The sequence below is a fragment of the Melanaphis sacchari genome, unplaced genomic scaffold, assembly GCF_002803265.2.
Source record: "Melanaphis sacchari strain LSU unplaced genomic scaffold, SCAv2.0 Contig1_pilon_pilon, whole genome shotgun sequence".
NCBI lineage: Eukaryota > Metazoa > Arthropoda > Insecta > Hemiptera > Aphididae > Melanaphis > Melanaphis sacchari.
Window position 1 is genome coordinate 6,895,873 of NW_020270976.1, and position 27,719 is coordinate 6,923,591.

Below are 27,719 nucleotides of genomic sequence, written 5' to 3' on the forward strand. Positions count from 1 at the left end.
TAAAAATAGAAACATTTCTTATGGAGAAGACTTTTTACTTTTTTAAAGGAATTAGTGACATAATTTTAGTGCTTTTACCTAATTGCGCGATTCTCTTAAAATTATCCATCCCCTTTATGATTGGGGTCCCTAGGGTTCTCACACTCAAGTAGAGGTAACCCGTGAAAGGTAAAATATAAATTTATAAATACTAGCAACTTCATATCGCTTTATTGCTATAAATGTATATGCAGTATAAAGTAGATTATTAGGTATAATAATAAAATATTACCCAATAATATATATATGATGATAATTTATGACTGATAATAATTTGATTGATTTTATTCTATTTTTCCAATTCAAATACAAAAGAAAGTAAATTTTTTATAATTATACATTAATAATATATCAGATATAATAATTTGATCTTTTATTTAAGTATGATAATTATAAGCAGTAATTTATATGCAAAGACGCGGATTGATGTCTTTAATGATTTACATTAAAATATATATATATATAATTTGTAAAATATGAATTTAACAATTTAAAAGTGGTTATGTATACATAAAATAATAAATTATATATTATTATTTTTTATTACATATTTAGTGAGGTCAAGTAGAATAAAGTGGTAATGGTGACAAATACCATCTCTGCTTTAAAACTCGGTACCACCCAATATTACTATACATTACAGCAGATGATTAAATCCATGCTAAATTATTTTTATCTTATATATCTTAGATATTTTTAAATTCGCTGGTTGATTTATTTAAATTAAATGTACTGTGATGGGGTAAAACCTTATCCAATATTGGGAAAAAATATATGTTATAAATATAAAAAGCACAGTTAATAAAAGCACTAATGGTTACTGAAGTCAAAGCAAAACATCAATAAAAATAAAAACATGATTTATCTTTTTAGAAAAGAAATAATCTAATGTGTTTTTGAACCTCTTGAGAGATACTGCAGTGTCCGTAAGTTCAGAATTGTCATTTGATTGATGTGTAGCAAAATGGGCAATAGCGTGGAATTATTTCGTTTAAATTCGAATAGAATAATTGTAAATAAGATGTAAATTTATTATGTCTATTCGTTATTAAAATATGTAACTATACAAGTATCGCCAGCGATGCTATACGATATAGTATAGAATATCTAGATATTTTATTTCTATAGTAGTGCAACAAAGAACGTTAAACTTTTTCAAAAAAAAAAAAATTAAAATTATTATTATTATTACTTCTTTCTTTTGTGATGATATGTTTGTACTTAACACAACTATAAAGTACTATACACTGACAATAAAAAATATGTATGAATTCAAACATAATACACATATACGTATAATTGATGCTGCAAACAGAAATTTAATGATACCTACTTAGTGTTTGGTAATACAAATACTAGGTAACAAATTTTAAACGCTAAAGGTAATCATGAAGTCAATCATATTGTTATAATAATGTTTAAACACGTATTTAAAGCAAAGTTATTTTTTGGTGGTCATATATTACCTTTTTTTTTTTTTTGGTCGTTAGATCGTACAATTTTCTAACAGTTAAAAAAATATTATGATAGTAGGATATTTCCGAAATAAGTATTAACACAAAATAATAAAGGTACTTCTAGCTATTATTAAAATATAGTAAATTCATTTTTACAAACCTTTTATCGAAAACTCAGAACATCTCTACATTGCATTTACACCTTATTGGTAGTTACTTTAATTTTACTTCTTACTTCAAACATTTGATTATTCCATAATTTCCTTTAGTACAAATTCTTGTGTTCTAATTGAATTAATTATAGAAAGTGTAGGTATAGTAGATATTTTAAATTCTATAGCGATAGGTGAATTCATCACACAGAAACATCAGTCTTAGTCGTTGTTAATATTAAAAATAATTTTAAGTAATTTTAATCAAAATATTAATATTCATATTTTAAGTGATTCTATAGTTAAGCTAGTTTTTTTTTTTTTATTAGTCATTTCTGTGATATTTGGTTCTACTTTATAATTTTTATAAAAAATTATTCTATTTTAGTATTTTAAAAATCTATGTAAAAAACATTTAAGTTGATGTATTAATGCAATCATTATTTATTACACTATATTTATATATACTTCAATATTTTATTATAGGTAATTAAATAACTTAGGTTCTTATTATTTTACTTAAGGCACTTTACTTATGGTATAACTAAGTAAAATATTGAATTTTCGATATTAATTTATTTCTATTTTAGTTTTTAATTACAAATACTAAAAGGAATTTTGCATGACGTAATGGTTTCTTGTTGGCTTCATCATGTTGGTGATTCTTTTTAAAAATTTGTAAATTTAAGTAGCACTCACATTGAATTATTGTATAATTTATCTCATGAGCGATTCTCATTATTTTGTTTAACCATACTGATGCTAAGAAAAAATTCTAAGGTAAAAATAATCGTAGGAAATGTTTGTTATTTTAAAAGTGTTTTACCAATACGATAAAATATACAAAAAAATCAATCCAATAACATGTATCAATGCAATAATTTATAAATTATAATGTAGTATAATATATATGTTGCATCCATGTCGCGTAATTGTACATTTTGCGAAATGGACAAGGTTTATATGTATTCATTTCGTTTTTTTTCCACTTCGCGTAAATTCGCTGTATAGTGTATGGACAACATTTCATGAAAATCATACCTAACTACACATAACGGAACTAATTTTGTCATATAGACAAGCACTTAGCGTAACAATATTTATAATTACATTTTTTATTATTTTGAACATAATACAGAATTATAAATATTATAATAAATTAATAATTATCAAAATTATGAATTATTATAAAAATGATTAACTATGAATAAAATGTATTATAAAAATTATTAACTTTAAATATAATTAAATATAAAAATTATGAATTTTGTATCGTTTATATTCATTAATTTGTTTAAACCCAGAATATAATTATTATGATGACGATAGTTGCATTTTAAATTGGCCTTAAAACAAGCAAACTTTTTTGTTTGGTATTTGCTTTTTTACAATAACAACTAAAATAATTTTGTCCTCCCGTTAATGAAGAAACAGTTTGTTTTAACGTTTTTCAACTTCATGTTTTACCTGCTTTAATTTGATTAAGTCGAAGAAACTGGCTGTAAACTTTCTGCACCAACCAACTTTTAATAATTCCATGCTCAGTTTCAAATTGGTTCATATCATTTTTTTTTAATCAAACGCTATTTTTATGATGTTCGCTGGTTCCGATAGACATTTATCCGCCTTAGTCAACTAGAATGACCACACGCAGTCTCCAACTTTAAATGTAGGTTGTTAAACGCTTTCATTTAGTTGAAATAACTGTGAAGTATTATTATAAACGAAAAACTAGGACACTAGGTAATTAACAACTGTATAAGATAGGTAACAAAATCAGTGGCGTAGCCAAGGGGGCTGAGGGGGCTGCAGCTCCTCTCTTGAAAAAAATCCTTGTTACGCCTCTGAACAAAATAGTTTTTGGACACTAAAGCAAGTTTGCCAGTTATTCGATAAGTACAAGTAAACCTTAAATAGGTACAATGAGCATTATATATTATATCAGCTAGTCATTATAAGATCATTTTAGTAGGTATTACTATGACAGTATAATCTATACAATCTAACATACCCTAATATTATAGTAATAGTTATTCTGAGTTGAGTATTTTATACGGAGTAATTCATTTCACATAAAACACAGTTCATAATATAGTTTTGATATTCAGTAAAAGCCGCTTATTATAGGAACACTTCGGGACCAAGGTGAAATTTATCAATTAACCGATTGTTTTTAATAAGCGATTGGTTTGATTGATATTATGAAAAAAAATGAAAAATATATACTTAATACGTATGTGTATAAAAAAATATACAATTTATTTTTAACTATGTATGTATAATTTAAAAAAGTATGTGTTTATTTTACTATATTATTTAGAGTAAGTGTCTATCGATGTTTGTTTTTTTTTTACGTCGAGTAACTCTATGACCATACAAATAATGTTGTTCAAAGCCTTTATTCATCTGCACGGTGCTGGACAGCTCTCCTGAGGACATTAAGAGCTTTTAAAATTTCTTTGTTTAATGGGGGTGCCAGAGATTCCTCGAACTACAAACAATATTTACGAGAAAAAGCATTCTTTCATAGATATTATAGTAGGTACTGTACTATTACAATAAATTACAGTAAAAATAAACGTAACGACAGCAAAGATAGTATTAAAGTACATTGGTTATCGGATAACCGGTGTACATGTCAACTGACCTTAGCCTAATTGTTTCAAGTAATCGATGTGATGTTTCAATAATCCTATTTATTTTCAAAGTTCTAGTATACGGCCGATACGTTTCGACTTCCGGGAGATTTTATTTCAGTAACGCGATTGTGTCAATAATTATCCGTGTTTCTAACAAGCGGCTTCTACTGTACCTATACATAATAATTATAAAATATATTGTTACGCTAAGTGTTTGTACAGACGACGGGACTAGTTCCGGTATGTGCAATTTAGGTGGCTATCCATTTCGTGAAGTGTTGTCCGGATAGCGGAATTACGCTAAGTGGAAAAAAAGCGTTTCCATTTCGCAAAATATACAATTATATATTACTCTATATGGATGCGACAAATATACACATATTATATTATATATCACTACAGTACAGATGTTTTTTTATAATTGGATAAAATTTATCGCTTTCGATAAAATACTGCAGTACAGAAATAAATGCAACCAAATGTTAAACTGTTGACTTTATATTATTATGACCATTTGGTGAATCGAAATATTTTATTAATCTCAAAATTTTTAAAATTGTTTAAGTCATTATTTTGACTGTGTATTTATAGCGTTCGGCCGTTGCGTGTATTATGATATATCATAATATAATAATATTATGTGAACGCGTGTAGTAATAATTATTCTCGGTATACGCATATATATACACGTATAATATAGTACCTTTATATTATACAATATAAAGACGCAGCGATGATTTTTCTACACGAACACCTAACCATAAAAAGAAAAAAATAATACCATATAATATATTACACAGGTATATTATATTCTATTTGTTTATTATTTCTTCCGCCGTAACGCGGATGGTTGTTACTTTTTCGCTGTACCTACATACACACATACACACATATATGTATATACATACATATATTATTGTGCATTTTAACTTATAAGCTACTGCCGATGCCGCTGCCGGTTCGGCCGAGCGCATGAGTAGAGAATATTATTTTTTATATGGAACCGCCGCTCGCGGTATAATATAGTAGTATACGCGTTGCGTTCAGTTTTTATTGGTATATTATTATTACGATTTTGTTTTTTTTTTCTCGACCGCCACCACATACACGCACACACGTCAGTACATACCACTACATATGTGTGTATAGGTTCGTAATTCGACAAACCATAAAACTTAATAATATAGTTAATATATATATATATATATATATATATATATAGTAGACGCGGTAATATTATACATATTTTTATTTAAATAAAATCCGAAACCACCGCTCTCGCTGCAGCGGTGGAAGGGTATTTTTTTATTTTTTTTATTGTTTAATTGTGTGCGAAGTGCGCAATCACGACCAACGGACTGACGTGCTACTGCAGGCGTATAGATATATCGCAATTTTTACGATTTTATAATATGTGACGACTTGCGCGTATTAAGGCATAAATATGTATATTATGCGCGTATAAACTGTATGCTGTGTACGCGCGATAGAATATTATTATTATATATATTAGCGTTATATGTTTATGTTCTGTAAAACGATTCATGCGGTGTCTTGTCTTCTCCGCGAGTATTTTTTATGCAACTCATCCCGTTCTTTACACCGAACAGCGTCGTGTTGCTTTAATACTTCGCTATTATATTTAAATATATTTATACGGCGAGGTTTGAAATATCTAGGTGTACTTTGACAGCAACACAATTTTTTTTCGTTTATTCCAGAAGATTAAATACATAAAATCAACTATATCGGCAACAGAAATGTACGTAAAATGGAATACTATCAACACGTATGTACATTGTTTATACTAGGAATCACCAATTAGTAATTTTGGAGGGCTACATAGGAATTCAGAAAGTTATAGAGGGTCATTAAACTCGATCTCATTATAACATCTGCAGCATCGTATGTGAATGATCCATTCTACTATAGGTATGTACACCGAGTTTTTCATTATTCCTCTTGCACACAAAGTTCGTTTAACAGAACTATATACTATATCATACAATACAATAAATATTTATTACTTTTGAGAATTTTGATGCAAGTTTTTAGTTTTTAGTTTTTAGTATATTGTATTTTCTAATTGGTTTTTTAACCTTTCCTAAACGAAAGAATAACGCTTAGTGTACGTATATTTTGATGCATAATAAATTTAAATTATAATGCGTATATAGACATAATTTAAGTTCTGATGTTAATGATATTTGAGAACTACGTTTTATGATCATTTTTAATATTTGTTATGGACTTATGGCTAACACTAAAGACTAAAGTTATCGGTCCCATTACTTTTTATTTTGATCGCTGTTGAGTTTTGATTTTTGTAGTCAAATCTTCAATCTTCTTATATGTAATTGATTTATTTTTTTGTCGATTCACCTAACTTAACCTATAGAATGTTACCAAGTTAAGTCGCGGCCTTTGTCTTCGACACGTGTGTCTAACTGGCTGAGTCTACTTCCGGTGATGTTTGTATCCATAAGAGGTAGTTAATAGGACGAGTGTCTGCAGCGGTACTTTGCAGTGCTTGTACTTTGTACTTGTAATTGCTGCGAATCATGTTAATATACGTAGATCTCTAGATAATTATTGATCTGCTTCTTATTTTCTAATCAGAATAATATATTAATATATAACTCGATGTGATTATAAAAAAAGTTACGTTAAATTGTTATGATGAACTAAACAAAATAATAAAAAAAATAATTAATAACTTGTGTAAAACTTTTTAATAACAAAGTTCTACTATAAATATAATTATTAACTACGCACTATAGTACATAACTGTAACCATAATAATTGTATGTTCTTTTACATTTTTTTTTTTCATTTAAAAACAATGTAGGTATTTACAACTTATACAATTTTACAATGTATAATAAGTAAGTTTGATGACTTACAATAGGTATAATAATAGCATTCATTACAACTATAGCAGTACCCCTCGATTTGAAATTTTCTTATGTATTATCGTTTTAAATTTAGATTCTGAAAAATCAAGATGTGAAATTTATTGAGGTATATAAACCTATTGTATTTTTAATATTTTTATTTTATAATTAGCTATTAAAATTATAATTTATACGTACAAAATACTTTTGTATACCTTTGTTATAAAAATATCATTTTTTTATCTATATTTTTTTTTTTATTTTATTCATGACGCTTTTAAAATTTATACATAAATGAGACGTGTATAATAATCTAATTTAAAATCAATATTTAAAAATAAATGTTTCTAATTAGTTACATAATACTGTCATAAGAGATAAAATATATTTTTATATAGCATATTCACAAAACTGAAAAACTACAATTTTTTGTTTAAATTTGTGCATGCAGGTTTCAATATCAGCGTTTATTGTGTCTTTTTCCTTATCGTTGTCGGTATGCGATAATTTAACAAATTTATTGGAGTAGAAAATTACGGGTGTGACGGGTGTGCAGTGGTTTTAATCGATTTACATAATGGCGATAAGCCAGTCAAATTTAAATTTTAAATGTGTATGCAAGATTTTTCCAAAACGACCTCGATCCAGTTAACCTCGAATAATGTCGTCAAAATCGGAATCATCGTTTGAATGACTTGTTTTTATTTTTGTTTTGACTGGGTGTTTTGATTCATAATTATTATTGGTGCGAGTGATTTGGATGTTCCGATAGTGGTTTGATTAGTAATAAGTACGGATATGATGATATAGTAACTGATAAGTGATAGGAAGTCGGTTTAAGAATATTACAAACGTATACCTATTTCATGAAGTAACGTAATTAAAATACTTTCAAAAAGAATTTAAATTGTTTAGAGGGACAAGTTTTTTTTTCAATAATAATTATTTGTTTTTCTGTTATTTTAGCGCAATTTTTACAATAAGTGAAAATAAACATTTTTTAAATTTTTCTTCAGATGGGTTAATAATATTAATGTTGTTATGTATATTTCTAGCCTTCAGTCAGATTTTAAGTAGGTGTTTGTTAGTTATTGATATGAAAGTAAGCAAAGTTCTTTGGTAATAAAAAAAAACGACGTATTCATTCTTACTATTGTTTGCGCTTGGTCGGTATATCCACTAAGGTGATAGTTCACAGATATTACAAAGAAAAAGATTAATTTTACGGGATAGAACTAACCTTTGTGCTTGTTAATGAACGATTAGATTGACAAACCAAATGTTGTAAATGTATAAACTATTAGTACTTATATAATATTATATAGATACTAAGAAGCAGAACGAAACCGTTTGTATATGGTATCCAGTAATCTAATTAAATCTGCGTTACCATGAATATCATGATGAAAATCTAATACGTCTCCATCATTCTGCATCATAGTAATAAAATATATCATTTATCGATTTTATTTATGCAAAGACAGATAAATTATCTTATTGAAAATCGTAGGCGCTGCAAACAAACTCTTTAGAATTTTCCCATCGTTGCGCCGCTGAAAAGACTGTTTCGGTTGTGTGATTTTTTATCAAACATTATTCCTATAATGTAAAGAAAATCAAAAATTTTCCAATTGATTTTAGTATTTAACTATAGTTATTGTTGTTGTCATCGTTTTTTGTATAACTATGGATGGATGTTAAAGGATTGAAGTGGATATTCGTCGGAGACAGAAGTCAATAAAATAATTAAAAATAGAACCGTCCGTGGGTAAAGATCTGAATTTCTGACACATAGTTGCTGGTAGATATTTAAATATACGCATTAACATAATATATTTTAATATGTCACTATCACGAGGAACTTGTTTAAAAAGTTTTTTTTATATTTCAAAAGTTTGTTTTGTAAAAAACCATTCGAAATAGTGGCACTGTCGACTTCATTCAGATCGACAACCGCTTTTAGCAGAAGTACTATTTTTAATAATAATGTATAAAATGATTTTGTATACCCATCTCTATTTTATCTTTATGATTATTATACATTTATATCACTATTATGACGTATTCTGATTGCAAATATGTGTTATATGAATTATGTCAAACAAAAATAAACGTTTTAAATTATATTTTATTGGTTACAGACAATATTTGAACACTTGATAGCATATAAGTTCTGTTTGCAAGTGTACACATACATACGGATACGGCACACACATCTAAGCAAATGGAGTGTCTTGTCTCCTGTTTATTACTACTGATGGGCAGGTACGTGTTAACCTTATACCTATACATAATGCAATAAATAATAATAATAATAATAATAATAATAATATATATAGGCACAGTAAGACTTCTGTTGACAGTGACTTCTATGTGTAACGGTCGTTGTATTTGGTCCTATAGAGCAGTGGTCGGCAACCGGCGGACCGCGGGCCACATCCGGCCTGCGAGTCTATTAAATACGGCCCGCTTTAAATTCTATAACAACGAAATTTAATTGAATATCATATCAAAAAAAAATCATATTGTATAAATATAATTAAACGTTTCTATTAGTCATATTTTATAATAGTAAATATACCTTGACAGTAACCGATAAGATAGAGTAGATACGACGAGTGTATTTGGGTTATAATCTTAATTTTCGATTGTGCTCAGTAACATTGCGTTTTTCAAATCACATTAAGCCTATTAAGCAGTTGTAATTTCCATACTTTTAAATTATAATAATATTATTAAAAACTGTAATTTTTATGTTCTATTAATCTATTATTTTAAAGTTTTAAACAGTTATTTTTTTTCTTAGTAAATAATTTGGAATATAAAATTTTAATTTTTGTCTGGCCCGCGAACTCTTTTTAATTTATTAATGTGGCCTTGGAGTCTAAAAAGGTTGTCGACCACTGCTATAGAGTGTTATGTGAAAGGAGTACAATAACACCTTTTGCTATTGAAAAATAATTTACCTAAAAAGAAAAAAAAATGTTCAATTACAATATATTTTCTAATAGGTATAAATGGTAATTAAAAAATATTATTTTATTAAATTTTTACCACAACGTGATGAATTCTAGTTTATTTATACTTAATAAATAAAAATTGTTCTATACAATTTTCGATTATGTAAAAAAAAATATTTTGAGAAACTTAATTACATTTTGAGATATCTCGTGATAGTGTTATCTGTTAAAATAATCGTCCAGTATTCATTGTACACTTTGCAATTAGGGTCACGCATTAGTAGATAACATTATACTATGTACGTGATCAAAAATAATATTATACTCTCTTCGATTGTACACGACCTATGTTCTGTGTGAGTAACGTTGAAGTAAATCAATAAAATGTGAATTTACTCGTGTGATAAAAAAAAGAAAAAGAAAGAGCAAATAAAATATAATAATAATTATAAATTCTGTGTTAATTATACTTAATTCAAATAGATTTTTTTTTATTAGACATTGTTATTTTTATGTTTGGGAAATGTTGTTTAAATTAATATTATTATGTAACTTTTGCGTTTTGTTGACATTTGCATGGCGATTAAACGATAAGCGTGTACGGTTAACGCAAGCCCGATGTATTTAGCGTCGGTCAAAAGAACCATTATTTTTAATAATATTCTATGGACTTAAAATAATATGCAAACATCAAATTTTACAAAACAATTCCTACTTGTTTATCGTCATTGGTCAGTACTTAGATTAAATGTAATTAATATACGATTGTACATTGCAGACTGTAGTTAATATTACTGATGTTGTCTGATGGTATAGTATGTAATAATATTAATTATATGCGGAAAGAGCATTTTTCCAGAGACCATATACAGCACATTTTTTGAATTTTATAGCACTAATCTTATACCTACTATATATCTTGTACGTTTAATTATTATTTGAAAATATAATAACCATGATTATAACACTTTGAGAACTTTATAAACAAAGGTTACGCCGCGGGTGGCTCGAGAACCCTATACCATTAAAGTAAGACTAATTCAAAACTAGTGGTTACCATATTTATACTCGTATTATGTTTATCCGTGACGTGATTTATTATGATGAGCTACGGAATTGGTTATCGAAAAAAAAAATCGTAGGTACGACGTGCATACAGATGTGTATATAAAACGTTAATCTAGTTGTTTTCCATAGATATGGATTTACAACAACAAGAATAACGTTATGCAGTCAAAATGTCAAAGGTTTTGTATGACGTACTTACGTATATAAAATTGTGCAGGTACACATGGATTTATTAAATGCAGTATTTATTTATGATAGATTTGTTAATTACGTATTACCTGTGTATACTATTATGTGATCATTGATAACATTATTTTGAAAATAATTCAAATTAAATAAATATACTTTCATTTAGTTTAGTCTATAATCTTACCTGATTTTATATTATATGTATATCACATTATTACTATTGTCGATTAGTTGTAACACTATATTATAAATTACAACCACTATATACTACCGTTCTGACGAATAATGCGATATCTTTAATTTTTTTTAATTTAAAAAAATAATATTACATTTGTCTATACGAATGTAACTATACATACATTTTCAAGTAGACCGCAATCGTTTAATTTATGAAACGATTTCCATATATTTAAAACTGAACTTGATATAGGTACGTTTTTCAATCTACTGTACGTTTGTGCCTGACTGTAGCCAAACAAGTTAAATGTTGTATAGTAGTTTAAAAGTAAAAACTTGGCGAATACAAGTCTTTAAAATGCAGTCGCGTTTGAATAATATATGACCAATTCAATTTGCTGTTTAACCACCAAGTGACTAGCACTTTATAAAGTATCCAAACTCATGAGTGCAGCCATATGTCTTGGATCACTGCCATTTTTGGAACCACTGTATTACATAATAATATATTATAGTTTCCAAAATGACAATAAACTGCCCTTTTACGTATTATAGCTATTACTATTTTAATTAGTATATTACGCACGGTTAACTCGGTTAGTAATCATTATAACTACGAAATTTGAAATATATTACTGTTGCACGATTTACAAGTATCTACACGCGATGACTGCAGTGGTGACATCGACCCCGGTAGTAGTTAACATACCTACCGCGAGGTATATGCTTAGCCAAGAAGTTAGCATAATGTCCGTGCGTAATATTATGACACGTCAGTAGATAAAAATACAAATACGCGCGACTGCGAGTGTGTCCTAGAAATACAGGTTTTAAACATAGGTAGGTATTCGTGTGGTGTACGTAAAATAATGATATGATAAAAATCATTAATTTTACAGCAACGCACATTATATAATTAGTCACTGACCTGGATACTTCATTGGCATTTTTCGGACAAATCGCAATGTACTAAATTATTATAATATTATTTGATATCATATTTAGTATTTGTACACTGACTCGTCGGTTGTTCGACAATCGTCTACATTTCATATTATCAGAAAATTCGCGCGTGTTCTTGTGAAAATATCGTTATCAGTACATCATACTTCGATTAAAATAATTAAATTATAATTAAATAATATGAATGCAGAGAGAGAGAGAGAGAGAGATAGAGAGAGAAAGAGAGTGAGAGAGCGTGACAGTAGGTTATATAATATTTTAATATATTCATACGACTGTTGGAATAACAGCAGGACCTATTGACTATTCGACATTAACACATATGGAAATAATATATTAATTAATAGGTCATTACTTATTAATATATACTTATTCTATACGTGCGACATTGTCCGGACGTAATAATAATAATAACGATAACGTTAATTTATTAACAATATAGATAGTTATTACGTGTCTTTGTAAATACGAATCGAATGTAAACATAAACATTAGACTAACGATAGTAAAAGAAAAAAAACGATCTGTGATGCACAGAAGTAAATTGCAGATGCGAGAATAATTACGTTTAAGTTTTATAAATACCTATTTAGATTTAGATCCGTTCGTATCATCAACGAATTGGCTATCATCTACTTAATTAAATATAACTGTATAGTGATTAGTGTTTGCGGAAACGATTTTAAGCGGAAATATTGCCTATGTATATATGTTGCATCCACATCGCGAAATGGACAAAGTTTACATCCATTTCGGAAATGGAAATGCTTTTTTTCCACTTCGCATGATTCCGCTATCTAGATAACATTTCACGAAATGGATACTAAAACTACACATAACAGAACTAGTTCCGTCGTCTGGACAGACTATATTATGAACTGTATACCAATATTTATCATTATTTTGAACATAAAGAATTATAGATTGTGAATTATTTTTATTTATTTTCGTATCTGAGTGTTACTGCTGAGTGACTTTTCTCTTTTTGTCTCCATGTCTTATAGTTTATGTATTATTTTTTTCGCCCATATGCTTAATGTAAACACTATTACAGATTGTATGTAGGCCTAATCCCATAAATATTAAAAAAAAAAATATATATTTATTTATTTAAACATAAAATAGAATTATTATGACATCTAGAATTGCACTTTAAATTAGTCTTAAAACAAGCACACTTTTTTGTTTGGCATTTGCTTTTACAATAGCAACTCAAAAAGCTTTGTCCTCCTGTTAATGAAGAAATATAGTTTGTCTTAATGTTTTCTCGACTTCATGTTTCACTTTTTTAATTTTATACAATTTGAAGAAGTCGGTTGTGAGTTTCCTGCACCAAATATGATTCCGTGTTCGGTTCCTAATTGGTTCATATCATTTTTTTGGTCAGCCAATTAAGTTTGAAGAAATTAAACATTATTTTTAGCGTACAATATTTTTATTTTTTTGTTTCATTTACTATAATGATTGAATTCACCTACAACAAAATAGTTATAACCTGCTAATAATATTAATATTAATGTTACGGACCATGTAATATTTAGTATGTTTTAAAACATATATTTATCGTACGGTGTAATGACGCATAGTTTCGATCAGTTACCTAACAAGACAAGCCAATGTGAGGTCAGGACAGATAGTGTGAACATTGTATTATTTTATTAAACAATTTAAGTATGATCACACGTCGCTCACTTCTTAGAAAAGCCGAAACTCTAAGAGTGTAAGAGTCGACAAGAATCATAATTTCATAATCAAAATGCGGTGAAAGCCCTCGTATCATCGGAAATCTCTCTGTCAGAACTGGCCGCATTTATAAGGAAGACCTTGACAAGAGCTCAGCCGACGATCAGGGATATCCAAGACGCTCAAAGGCAGGTCGTAACACCACTCACGGTCTCGTTTATCAGTATTTTGGAGTCTGGTTGTGTAACACCGCTCACCCAACACCTTTTGCTTACACTTATTGTATTTTTATATGAGATGATTATTTGAATTGACGTTGTACCAGAACGCAACATTAATATTATAATACAAAACAAAATGTATTAAATAAATCTTCTAAGTTAATCTTATGAGCACACCATAAGTGTAAAAAATCAATACTATGTATAATATCACTATAGTATCATTATAGTCTATATAATATATAATACCGTAATATTATAGTAATAGTTACTCTGATTTAATTATCTTTTATAGAATAATTCATTTCACGCGGAACACAGTTCATTATATAATCTTGATATACATACATACATATAATAGTAAATATTGTTACACGAATTGTTTGTCCAAATGACGGAACTAGTTCCGTTATGCGTGTAGTTCAGGTATATATTTTGTGAAATGTATCCAAAAAGCGTTTCCGTTTCGCGATGTGGATGTGACATACAAATATGTAGTATAATGCTGCGAACATTCATTCGCATCACACGCATAGTGTATTATATTTTGTATAATTTACATTTTGACTCTGCAGTAGCGTGTTTTGATAAATTTTTTGTAGAGAGTTAATCGATTTTTACAAAAAAAAAAATGTTAAACATCGATAAATATTCTACATATTATATTATTAGTACGGAAAACAAGTTAAAGTGTGTGCAATTTTAAAGAGAGATACACGGAAAGTATAAAAAATTCACTGCTTAAAAATTCTGTATCAAATATTTTTACAAGTTTAAAATTAATTATTTATGTACGTTTAATAATCATATTGTATCGATGGGGTATCATTGCACATTATATTGCAGTCTTCGTGAACTCAGCGGATGAAGTTCATTTATAATCTCACGTGCGTTGCATTTTTTTTGTTTTTTCTGTTTTATTTATACATTATATTTCCGCGTAAGATCTAATTTTATATTTAAATTGTCTACGTTTTATTTTTTTAGCTATTTATAAACGTTTACAGTTATCGCGTATTACGTATAGGCGACAAAAACCGCGTAAGTACCTACGCGAATTGTTAACGAAGTCGTATACTTATTATATTATATTATAATTTATAATAATAATTAGACGTCATGAAAATGTGTCTTAGGTATTTGCTCGTAATTATTATTGTATTATGCGTGTAGTGGTACATAAATAACATTTTCATGTCAGCAAATATTTAGGTTCAACGAACAACACGATAAATCTTATGTTAACATTCTACTACTTGTAGTAGCTTGTGTATGCATAATATTATTACGTCCGACGATCGGAATTACACGCGTTAAAATATCGCATTTTGGCTAGATTTATTGTTACAAAGATATATTTATGTGTAATTATATAGACCAGCGGGCTGGAGCGAGCAAGCATGTGGAAATAAGACCAAACACGACTAAAAGTGTCGGATTAATTATTGATTGGCCTGTATGCAATGAACATATCGCGCCGGTCTCGCAAACGATTTCCAAATACGTCTTTAATTTTACCGACCCAGAAATGATTTAAATCACCAGTTTTGATTATTATAACTGACTAATTTTAATATTTAAAACAATAATAATTTAATTATTCAATATAGTATCAGCTAAATTTTTGTTGCTGAATAAGAAAATTTAGTTAATAATTAAAAATAATTTTTTCACTTCAAGTACCTACCTACGAAATTTTCTCGGCGTGTTCATGGTAAGTTTATTGAAGATATCCTCGAAAAATCTGTCCATTGCAAATAGTCTGTAATAGGAAACACGATTTACGCCGTAAATGTATTAGTTAATCATTTTTTAACTCGCACGTACCTAACCTACTTATAAAATCTCTAAACTAAAGAATTCGTGATATTCGACATACAAAATAAGAAAAATATATCACGACGTCTTTTTTTATTTAAGGAAATGTTATCGATGTATCATGCCGTATAAATATCTCAAGTCAGTCATACTCTTCATGAACCAGTGAACCAAATATTTAAGCGGAAACATTATAGTTTACTAGTGATTCGTTGAAAAGTCAGTAAAAACATTTTCTTGCTCATTTCGTATACGACTTTTTAGATCGGTATGCTCAAGAGATTTGGTTATCATTTTATTATACATTACTATTATGTGTATTTTATATTTTATGTTTCATATTTACCAACAGTAGGCATATACATCCATGTTTTGTATTTTCGCATTGTACCTGTTTATTATTATTATTATTTGCATAATGGTGATCGCCGTGAAATAAACTCTGTATAGGAACTTTAATACATTTCATTTCGTTTAGCGTATTCATTTATTATCCTTCTGAGGGCGTTTATATTATTATAAATAATAATAAAAATAAAAATACTTATTCGCGTGTTAATATGCAATTGTTTTTCGGCGAACATATTCGTTTCCGGATACAACGGAACTCGGTCAAAAAGCATAATACAGCCCACAACCCCGAGCAGCGCTTGTATATTATATTGTGTATTTTTATATAAAATATAAGTGTATACACTCGCACATTTACAAATACTCGGTAAGGCGGTCGCTTATCGATCCGGAAGAAGTGTTGTGGATGTCGGGGTCTTGGGTGAGTTGTGTGGTGTGTGGCGGGGGTGTAGTACTACGCGGAACTACGCCTAAACCACCTATACTAAACGATTTGACGCGCGCGCGAAACTTTTGACTTGCGGTTTCGACGCCTTTTTATGAATATATATACAAGCATACATAAACTATGAGTTAGCATAGTGGGTACCGATACAAAAAGCGTTTACTGCAGCACCACTCGATAAACATTGCGTTTAAACTTTGGATACACAATAAAGTATTTTATAATGTTATACGCATTATAAACAGTGTTCATATTGACAATGTTCTCAAAAAGAGGTGACTTTATTATTAAAACACCAATACAATCATTTTAACTTTCTCAATAGTTTATTTTTTCTTTTTGTTTTCATCAAATTTTAAGTACCAATAAAACGTCAAGGTAAAATCATTACGTTACTTAAGAACCTATATAAATATCAAAAATGTCACCGCTAAGCGATGAAAATTTATCCGACTTAGTTTGGCGTCGTCGTACAGATGACGCGAATGTGTACAGATAAAATATTATATTGTGGTGCACTGGCGTATTGTAGTTGCAGTATACTACTTTTTGAACTGCTGCATTTTGCTGCAGTGTTCGTATATATCGTGTGTATATATATATATATTTTGTAATATAAATTTGGTTTTGTTGGGCATACACAATACATTATAATATATTGAACACACACATATGTATAAAGTTGTGTACTGCATATATATATATATATGTGTGTGTGTGTATAGGTATATGGTCGGTACCATCGTGGGGCGCGAGTGAACGAGGGAAAACCCAAGCGATGTCCATCAATCATATAATATATACCGGGCGGCGTCCCCAGCCGGAGGGTAAGGAGCAGAGTGGTCGTGGGCGGACGCGGTGGGGTGGAGTTTTTCCGAGTACGCCCTCGGAAAATACATTTTTCATGACCCTTTTAGGGGGTAATCGGGCGCGGTACCACACCGCACCGCACGCACACTATATATATACGCGCGCGCGCACACACACATATACAAGTATAAATACTCACACACGCATATCACGTGGGTATTATATATATATATATAATATACACACGCTCACACAAACGCGTACCTATATTATTCGTTCGCATTTGGACCCTCTATATTAACACGGTGTATATATACCACGTTTGTTGAAATCAAGGCCCATAACCGCTATACAAGCTACAGAAGTAGCAGCAGCAGCAGCAGAAGGAGAGGGCGTCGTCGTTTTTAAAACTTTTCTTGCCCACCGTATACATATTATATATACCGTACATGCGGCCCGCCGCACGGTCACGGTCCTCTCTCGCCGACACTTTCCTCGTACACGTTTTACGACGCACTATATAGGTACTCCGTTCGGGTCGTTTATTTCTTCAAGGTATATATACACATAAAATATACAACCACACGCGCACACACAAGTTGTTGCAGTATTCACCGTTTCACACACCCTCGTAGATATTCGGAATGTACGCCGTACACATCCCGCCGCGCCCGACCCGGAGAAACGACCGAATGAGAAATTATTATTATTATTATTATTATTATACGAGTATAATGTATGATATTGTCGGGTGGAAAACGAGAGTGTCTAAAAAAAAAAAAAGATTCGTGACCAATGGCGCCACTGTACGAATTTTTATTTCTTTACAATCTACCATTATATACAGTATATATGTATCAAAACCTAAACGAATTTATGTTCACTCACGTCAATTACGTCTCAATAATCGTAGGATTGTGTAGAAGGCTTTCCGTATACGGCCATTATTCATCGCAATACGCAGCGAACATTTTCACGGTGACGATAACGTTACGTGCGATCGCCTTTTCGTTCAGACCGATTTTAGTTTTAATTCTAGAAACAACACACATAATATAATATTATAAGTACAACGCTATGTATGCATGTCACGCGTGTACGAGTCTAGACGCGATTCGAGCAATGCAGAAAACGATACAATATATATATATATATAGGTAATTCATTTGCATTATTTCGGTATAGCTAAACGCTATCTAATGTGGGTAAAAAAAAAAAAAAAAAGACAAAAAGTATAAATTATGTAAAGCGTATGTTATTGTTTATTACCGCTAATGTTCAAGACTGTGGCAATGTTAGGTAACCCGCATTTTATTTTAATTTCGATTGTTACGAAAAATGACTGTCAATATAAGTATGAGTATTGTGAACTGACGTGCGAAGTTATGTTGAATAGTCATGCGTGTTTTTAATTTTCAGAATTTTCAAAAAACGTAAAGTTAAACTATATAAATACTACAAAAAAAAATATATATATATAAAATAAGTAGATACACTTGTCCAAACTTATAATTTTTAAGAACGAATGTAAGTCAAAACAATAAAATCACGTCGAGATTCACGATGGGTAACTTAAACGAACAGGGACACTTTTGGGCTACTTACAAAATCTGATTTTTTTTCTTAGGTTGCACTCTGCACATCGAATAATGACCATTTCGGGAGGCACTAGGAAAACCTCCTGGTAGTGATTACATTGACAATATTTGTTTCAGCTTGTCACTATATTTCGACCGTAGAGCGTTTAGTTTGCATTTAGTCCTATCGGTTTATTTAATAACCACGACCATTCATACAGTTATAGACAAAATCCGCAAAAACAACCATGCCGATCCCTGGTCGATCGGAATGCATCGCGGGCAACGTAATCGTTGTTCAGCGTGTCTTATTTTTTTCGTTCAATTGCAAACAAACTGTTAGCCTGTTCGCCAAATAATACCGACCCGTGTGCCTATAATTACAGTTGTAAAGTATTATAATATGTTTGTGTATGGACGCGCACCACTGGTCGTAGGTACACTTCGTTAATTACTTGGTATCAGTTAGAAAATATTTTATACGTGCAAAACGATGAACCAAACTATTGCAACGACATTCGCCATGTTTGTATTGAGAGTACATATTGTGATTGAATTACTCGGCGTCTTAGCGGACTGCGTGTGAATTATGATAATTGAAAATCAAAATGTTATACAACAATATTTGAAGGTTAATCGTAGACAATAATAATAAATATCATAACACATTATATAATATATTATAAGTATAACAACAAATCATAAACGCGCACTGCGGAATTACTATAACATAATCGCAGTTTTTTATTTTGGTATATTATGATATTATAATGTACATTGTACCGAAATAAATAATATATCGGAAACGGTAATTATTATCATTATTAGTCGCGTACCTATACAAATGTAAACGAATTCGTACAATAAACATATAAGCTATTTTGCGCGGTTGTTAATCTAATGTTATGTATATTGTAAATAGAATATGAAACATGCAGCAGTCGCCGAGCGAGTCGACAGTTTTTATGAGTTTCATGAGTTACCTATGTAATGGTAAAATAATATTGTATACATCGGTGGGTGAAAAATAATAACAACGTAATGCATTTATGTCTAATATATATATAATATATATATATATATATACAAACATATATATTTATACATGAATACTGAATCACCGCCAAAGGAAAATAATTCATGTTCTTAATATGTTTTTAATCGGTTTAAGTATAAACAAATTAGCCAATCACACTAACAAGATTAGTGACATAAAAAAAAAAAAAAACGAACAAAAACAAAAAAACAAATAAACATTTTGATTAATAAAAATCTAATGAATTTCTTTCATTATAATATTATATTTACACAAAACGTACAACAAATATTACACACAATAATGAAACACGCGGCGGCAATAACACAACTAGCCCTACCGCAATGACCGCTGCTGATTTTCGGAGATTTCTCGGCTGCTCGTCATTTTCTTAGATTATTTGGTTTACAAAGGTATATAATACATATAATATATAAATATATATATATTATATATAAATACATAATATACTCCATTCTTATTTTTCATAATAATATTATATAAATTATTTTTACAATATTATAATTATAATTATTATTGTTTATTTATCATTATCATTATTATTATAATTATTAAAATGGTGATGGATTTATCACGCGTTTATAAAAAACGTAGTTATGGGAAACGGGATAGGTAAACATGACCAGAGGATGAAGAAAATACGTATAACAAATATAAAAACAAATTAAAGATAATATATAATAGGTATGCCAAGAAAAGTAGTTACGGGTAGTCATGTGGATCTGGAACACAAAATGAAACAATACAATATTAGTAAAACAATGGTTATACGCATAATATAAATATATAATAATATGGGTTTGCGCTAGGGCAAAAGTCGCGTGACATCGATGTTACAAGGGCAGATGCGTAACTTTGAATAGATAATTTTTAAGGAAAAATCGTAAGGCGAAATACCTTACTGCAGATATAATAATATGGGTACTAAAAGAGTGTGAGGTCTAAGAATTGAAAATATAACAAAGTTATTATAATATTATGTTGCATATTGTTGTAGGTACTCACCCGTGATAGTGACGAAGACGTGTCGGCTGTGGCATTAGGGGCTCGACGTGTCATTGTGAAGGCTGTCGTCGCTCTCTAGATACGTGACGAACGAGTCGGTTGAATCCGGGTGCATCATATCCACGGGACCCGGGTCTATGTCCAACCTGGTCATAGGTGGTGGAGGACCATGAATATCGTAACCATGCATCTGCGAACACAACCGCAGTAATGGTTAAGTAAAAATAATGCTGTATGAAGGCAATTCATAGCAAACAAAGTCGTATAATTTATTAATAATATTTCAATCGTACTAATATTTATGGGATTAAAAATATCAAAATAATATAAGAACGTGTTTACTTGACGTTTTTATATTAGTCGTGATTTCATATTAATACACGGATAGACGGAACGCACGCGCTATTGAACGCGTGTATTATATTATATTATTACAAAATACATTATATTATCATCACATGTGTAAACTATATAAAAATATTTTAATACAGCTGCGTTTAGACGAATGCGTTGTTTGAAAAACCAAAAAAAAAAAAATTAAAATAAAATAATTATCGATAAGAAATGCACGAATTACATTCAGTCGAATAAAATATATACGTCGTACTACTCCTGTATACGCATATATATATATATATATACCTGTAAATATTTAGGTGCGTATTATACACATTATTATTTATTATGCGTATACGATAGGAAAAAAATACGTATATATATATGTGTGTGTGTGTGTGTGTGTATATTATTATACGACGGGACAAGGTTGTCTGTACGCGCACACATACACATCACATCACACGATTTATATATGGATGGCGGCGATGACCGGCTCGGACCACTCACTATTTTTTATTATTACGTATATTATTATATAGGTACAACTACACCGGTGCTACAGACACATCACGTGCGGTAATTACACATTCAGGGGCAATGTAATCCCGCACTAAGTCGACAGCACAGTCATGTGTACCTACACACACACACACACACGCACACTGTTGCTGTTACTTTCCAATAATATCACCGGGATTATTCTTGTCAAGACATCATGCATAACCGTGTTACTATACCTATACATCGTGCACGTGTGTATACGGGACAGTAATGATGGTAAAATTAAAAATTAAAAAAAAAAACACACACGATTCCTCGACAGCGGCAGTTTCGGCCGAAATAAAACCTTCGACTGGTGGCCTCATAAAATAATAATGATAATATTTTTAAAGCGCGTTTACTGCGCATGGATGGCGGGTGCATTGCAGCACCAGCTATATATTATGATCAAACAGTAAGTACTGTAGCAGTAGTCTTAATTGTTGGCCATAATTAATATAGGTACATTTATAAATAGTGATAATTAATCGTGTATATAATATTATTAAATATTGAGTAGAGTGGAAAAAAATTAATTTGTTCCTTAGAACTTAGAAGTAATCATTTTGAAGTATTTATTTTTACCCTCCTTTGAAAAAAAAAAAAAATTTATGAAAAAATAATATTTGGCGAGATACTTGCTTCTCAAATTTAAAAGCTTAGTGATATTTATGTTAAATGTTTATATGGTTATATACCATATCATGATATTAATTTTCACGTTTTAGTAATCGTTGTGTGGATCCGGCACATGTTGGCTATGAAAATTTACATTTGACAATGTAAATGTGTTTGACGTGTCCATACATGTCTTATAGAAATAAAAAAACATTAAAAGTGGAATTTTTTGAGTAAGAACACTTTTTATGAAATTTTTGGAGAACAATATTTTGGAGACTACTACTTAGGGTTTTTAGTTTTGTATATATAGCTTGTTATTAAAAGCATACAAATATATTTTTTAATTTTAGTTTTTTAAATAACTATAACTTTCTTAATAGCTAACACTTTAAGAAGACCACTATGCAGTATCCACGATGGTCCCATAAAAATTATAAAGAATATAATCTATAAATTTCCCTTTAAATATTTTTTTAATAAAACTACGTTTTGCTTATTTTTCGTGTGTATGTTTTTATCGTTAATTATTATCGGTAAAACATACTCATAACAAATTAGATTTATACTGTCTATATAATTTCTGTCTATAATATATATTAATATTCTATGATGAGTAGTGAATACACTACCTATACATAGTACTCTTGTACACGTATTGCATACAGAAATTCATAGATTATACAGCAAGTCCACGTTTAACGTTGCCTTATTTAGCATTGTTTCGCTAAATTGCGTTGTAGAAGTTTAAGTCCTTGTGTTTCGTTAAACACTGCAACGATTTCAGTAATACGTCGTTTATAATACATGTGTTTATCAAATTTTTGTTATATGTAATAATATATATTTCGCGTAAGTCGTTGCGATAAGTAATTTAATTTCGTTAACTTTTTTCAGAAAATACTGTTATCATTTTGATTAACATACCTATCATGCGTAGGTATTATTTTAATTTATTTTATTTTAGGTAATATATACTCGGTAATCGTTATTTCTTTTTTAAAGAATAAATTGTAAATATGTACGTAAATCTGATTAAAATTTTTCGTTAATTTTAGCATTATATGTAATTTAATATTATATAATACAAACAATTAAACTATACAATTATAATAAATATAATGTATATTGTTATTTATTGGAAGGAACTAGAGATTACCAACGTTATAATAACGTTAAAGTTATATTTGACAAAAAACGATTGAAATTTGTAAACGTAATTATAACGCAAAACGATTAACATAAAACAAAACATAACGCAAAACGATTAACATAAAACAAAACATAACGCAAAACGTTGTATATATTATATATCATTGAACGAAATAATTAATTTCCAATTATTTAACAGTTATAATTTATAAAATATATAAAATGTTTTAATTCTGAATAACGATTACCGCAAAAGTTGAATAACGTTTAAATTCTGAATAACGATAAACTCAAAATTCATATAAAATTTTAATTGTTAATAATGTGTAACAAAAATTGTTTCTAATACAAGCCCTGGCAGGAACTATTATTACAATAAAGTGTGTGTATAAAAAGTGTTTCGGTTAACGTTTTTTAAGCTAACGTTGTGTTTCCTATAGGAACTTAACCTCGATGTTAAACGAGGACTTACTGCGTATATACGAAATAAATACATTTTTTTTATGAGTATGATTAAGAGTATTAGATTTTTAAGTTTTTTCTAAAAAATTAGTTATATAAAATTAGAAAATTTCTTTAAAAACGAAGGCCACGTGGGGAACTTAGTCCCAAATTACTATCTCATTTTTTTATGTTTCTAGTATATTAAACAAAATATTATTACGTATTATTCTATGCTTACAGTATTGTTTGTTTTTATCAAATCATGTTTTGGAAAAAATTATTTACAAAAAATTAATATGAAAAGCTATAAATAAATAAAAACATCTTTTTTATGAGTGGTGTTAAAACGATTTATCGACTCGATATAAACTGTAAATTATTATGATATAACATATACCTGATTGACAAGCTGCTGGAAATGTGGTTGGCTGGTATCCACCCGGTCGAGGTCTGAATGTAACGCAAACTCAGACAGCGCCTTCCACGGCGGCTGGAAGCTCTGCACATCGATCTGGTTCATGCCCAGCGGACTGTCGTGTCTCACTGGGCTCGACGCCACCATTGGTATACCCTGCATGCTACCGTAGCCCATTTTTCTGCCGTCCTGAAATAACATATTTCAATGCCAATGTGTTATTAATGATCAGCAGTCATATCAAGTCATATATCATCTGTGCAGATGCTTGTATAGTAATATAAGTCTATGACTAGGTTCGTGGTTAGGGTTTGTCCTAAAATCTGCATTTTTATATTTATTATTATATCAATCTTATAAATAATGATAAATAATATGGGGCTTATGTAAATTTAGTGTGTTTTTATATATATATATATATATACAAAAGTAGAGTTATCGAATAATAAGATAAATTCAATACTTGTATGGTAGTTATGGTTCTAACGTACCTGCAGCATTGTCATTGCAAGAAAATTAAAAATAAGTTTTTTGACAACAACAAAGATTTTGCGGTCAACAGAATTCGATTTAGTTAAAAAATATTGAAAACAAATCTTGTGTATATAAGAGTGTGTGTGTGCGTTTTGGCTTTCTCGCATGTATTTACGTTTATTTAGGAGTCCGAAGGCGGTGTCGTCTACGTTTTTTGAACTGTAGACAAGAGATGAAAGGGGTGGGGGGGGGAAGAAAAAAGTTATAATAACACGACAGCCGAGCGGCAATGATTTAAGAGAAAAAAACCACCGCCCAAGTCGTTGGCAGTCCGTCAACAAACCGCCTATCCAAAATTGACGGTTTGAAAAATAATATTCAGTTCGACTTTACCGAGAGCGCATGCGCTTGTGTGTAGATATTTTAAGAAAGACCCGTCAAACGTCGATTTGAAGTATGCATAGATTTAATAAATGTGCGTGGTATATAAAAATACCCATTTGAATAATTCAACATTTTTATTTTTAACCGAGGCTTTGTAAAAACGAATAGGTTAATTTGTCTATAACCATATACAATATTCTATACGAGGCATACGAGGAAAAGCAAATACACTAAATACCTATACTATAATATACATAGTGAGCACTTTTATGTGATTTGTTGATTGAATTAAAAAAAAAAAAAAAAAAAAAAGAAAATCGATAACAGTGCAGATTTATAATAGCCAACACGCCAAACACGATAGTTCGTGCAATATATACGTATACGCGTTAGGTTTAAGAACAACAAACACCTATTATTGGCTATTTGATTTTATTATGCACTATTTTGGTACACGTAATATCATATCATTTTATATAGGTACACGATTGGAAAATGCATTTGGTGTTACAATTATAAAAACGAACGTGTCAACGTGAACAGTACGTATAAAAGGTGCTTTTATGTCGCCCCATTGTTCAAATATGAAATCGTTTCGAGCCATTGGTGGTCGTTCTGTGGGCTATAACGCATACCCACAGCCACCGCCGCCGCCGCTGCTTTTAAGTACAATGGATCGTATTATCAACGCAGATAAAATATTATAATGTACGAGCGTGTAAATATACTATATACATTGATTATTGAATAATATATTATAATAGGTCTACGTGTCTGTATCTAATGGTCTCGCGCGTTCTATAATAATATCCGTATTTAATTAACCCTGTCGCGTTCTCGTTTGCGGTCCGTGTACGCATAACCACTTCTGTCCAGACCGTATTATTATGATAATGTACTGTAACTGCAGCAGTGTCGGGCTCCGAAGAAGGAACGAATGGGGAGGTACATTATCGTTTGCGTCGTTCGTGTGGAGATAACGGAAAAAATAAGAAATAATATTATGTAAAAAAACAACAACACACGACTGCGGACCAAAGGCGGCGGCGGCGTCACCGTTGATGGGAAATACCGTCACGTCGAGCATGGAAACACGCATTTATCTATCGACTTCGGCGATATCTTCCGCGGCGGTTGATGCGGCTGCGGTGGCGGCGCCAAACGGGCGACACGATGGCGACATTGTAATCGGAAGGCAGCCGTCACGGAACACGCACATAACCGGTTATAAGCCCGCTAAATGGAAACTCGAGAATATAATATAATATATAGGTGTAATAATATGTGTGTATGGGTGAGTGTATACGTATTAAATATTCTCTTTTTATTATACGCGCGCACATAATACACACACACGCGCGTTTGTTTGTTCACAATAGTCTTAAAATTTTAATAAACCCTTAAATACGGTCACCGATTGTGTCCGCGTCCATTCGAAGTTTAATCCGTTCAAAAATAGAAAGCTTATAAAATACCGTTCGTATTATTCACGGATAAAATATATTGTCAAACTACCATTCGGGTGTTTTTACGCGCTCAACTCTGTTCACCGCATAATATATATTATAATAAATTAAAATATATAGATACATCGAATACGAATGTATATATACGCCGTCGAGGGGCGCGACGGTTGAAAATATTATTATTATTATGCGCGCGAAAATGCGATTAATGCCACGCTATAATATGTATTTCGTTATACAATATAAACACACACCATTATTATTATTATTAGTTTTAGTTTTAGTTTATTAGTCCTTTTCGAATAATAATACGTTAACGTAACAAAATTATTATCATATTATAATATGCTTTGGCGAACGGCGCAGCACCGGTCACGGAATA

At 30.1% G+C, this 27,719-nt stretch overlaps 1 protein-coding gene and 1 long non-coding RNA gene across 4 annotated transcripts in view; one reads left to right on the top strand and one right to left on the bottom strand.

Moving 5' to 3' along the window:
- Nucleotides 1-21,571, top strand: part of LOC112593229 — a 38,628-nt gene extending 17,057 nt beyond the window's left edge. Inside the window, exons 2-3 of the long non-coding RNA XR_003114589.1 lie at nucleotides 9,323-9,446; nucleotides 21,498-21,571. This is a non-coding gene — a long non-coding RNA (uncharacterized LOC112593229). The remainder of the gene's footprint in view (nucleotides 1-9,322; nucleotides 9,447-21,497) is intronic.
- Nucleotides 20,993-27,719, bottom strand: part of LOC112593228 (insulin gene enhancer protein isl-1-like) — a 50,640-nt gene continuing 43,913 nt past the window's right edge. For all 3 annotated transcript variants that reach the window (XM_025337583.1, XM_025337584.1, XM_025337585.1), the window contains exons 6-8: nucleotides 24,996-25,202; nucleotides 21,506-21,695; nucleotides 20,993-21,222 (exon numbers count right to left, since the gene is read on the bottom strand). In XM_025337583.1, the coding sequence (XP_025193368.1) occupies nucleotides 21,540-21,695; nucleotides 24,996-25,202 (363 nt within the window). In that variant the 3' untranslated portion in view covers nucleotides 20,993-21,222; nucleotides 21,506-21,539. The remainder of the gene's footprint in view (nucleotides 21,223-21,505; nucleotides 21,696-24,995; nucleotides 25,203-27,719) is intronic.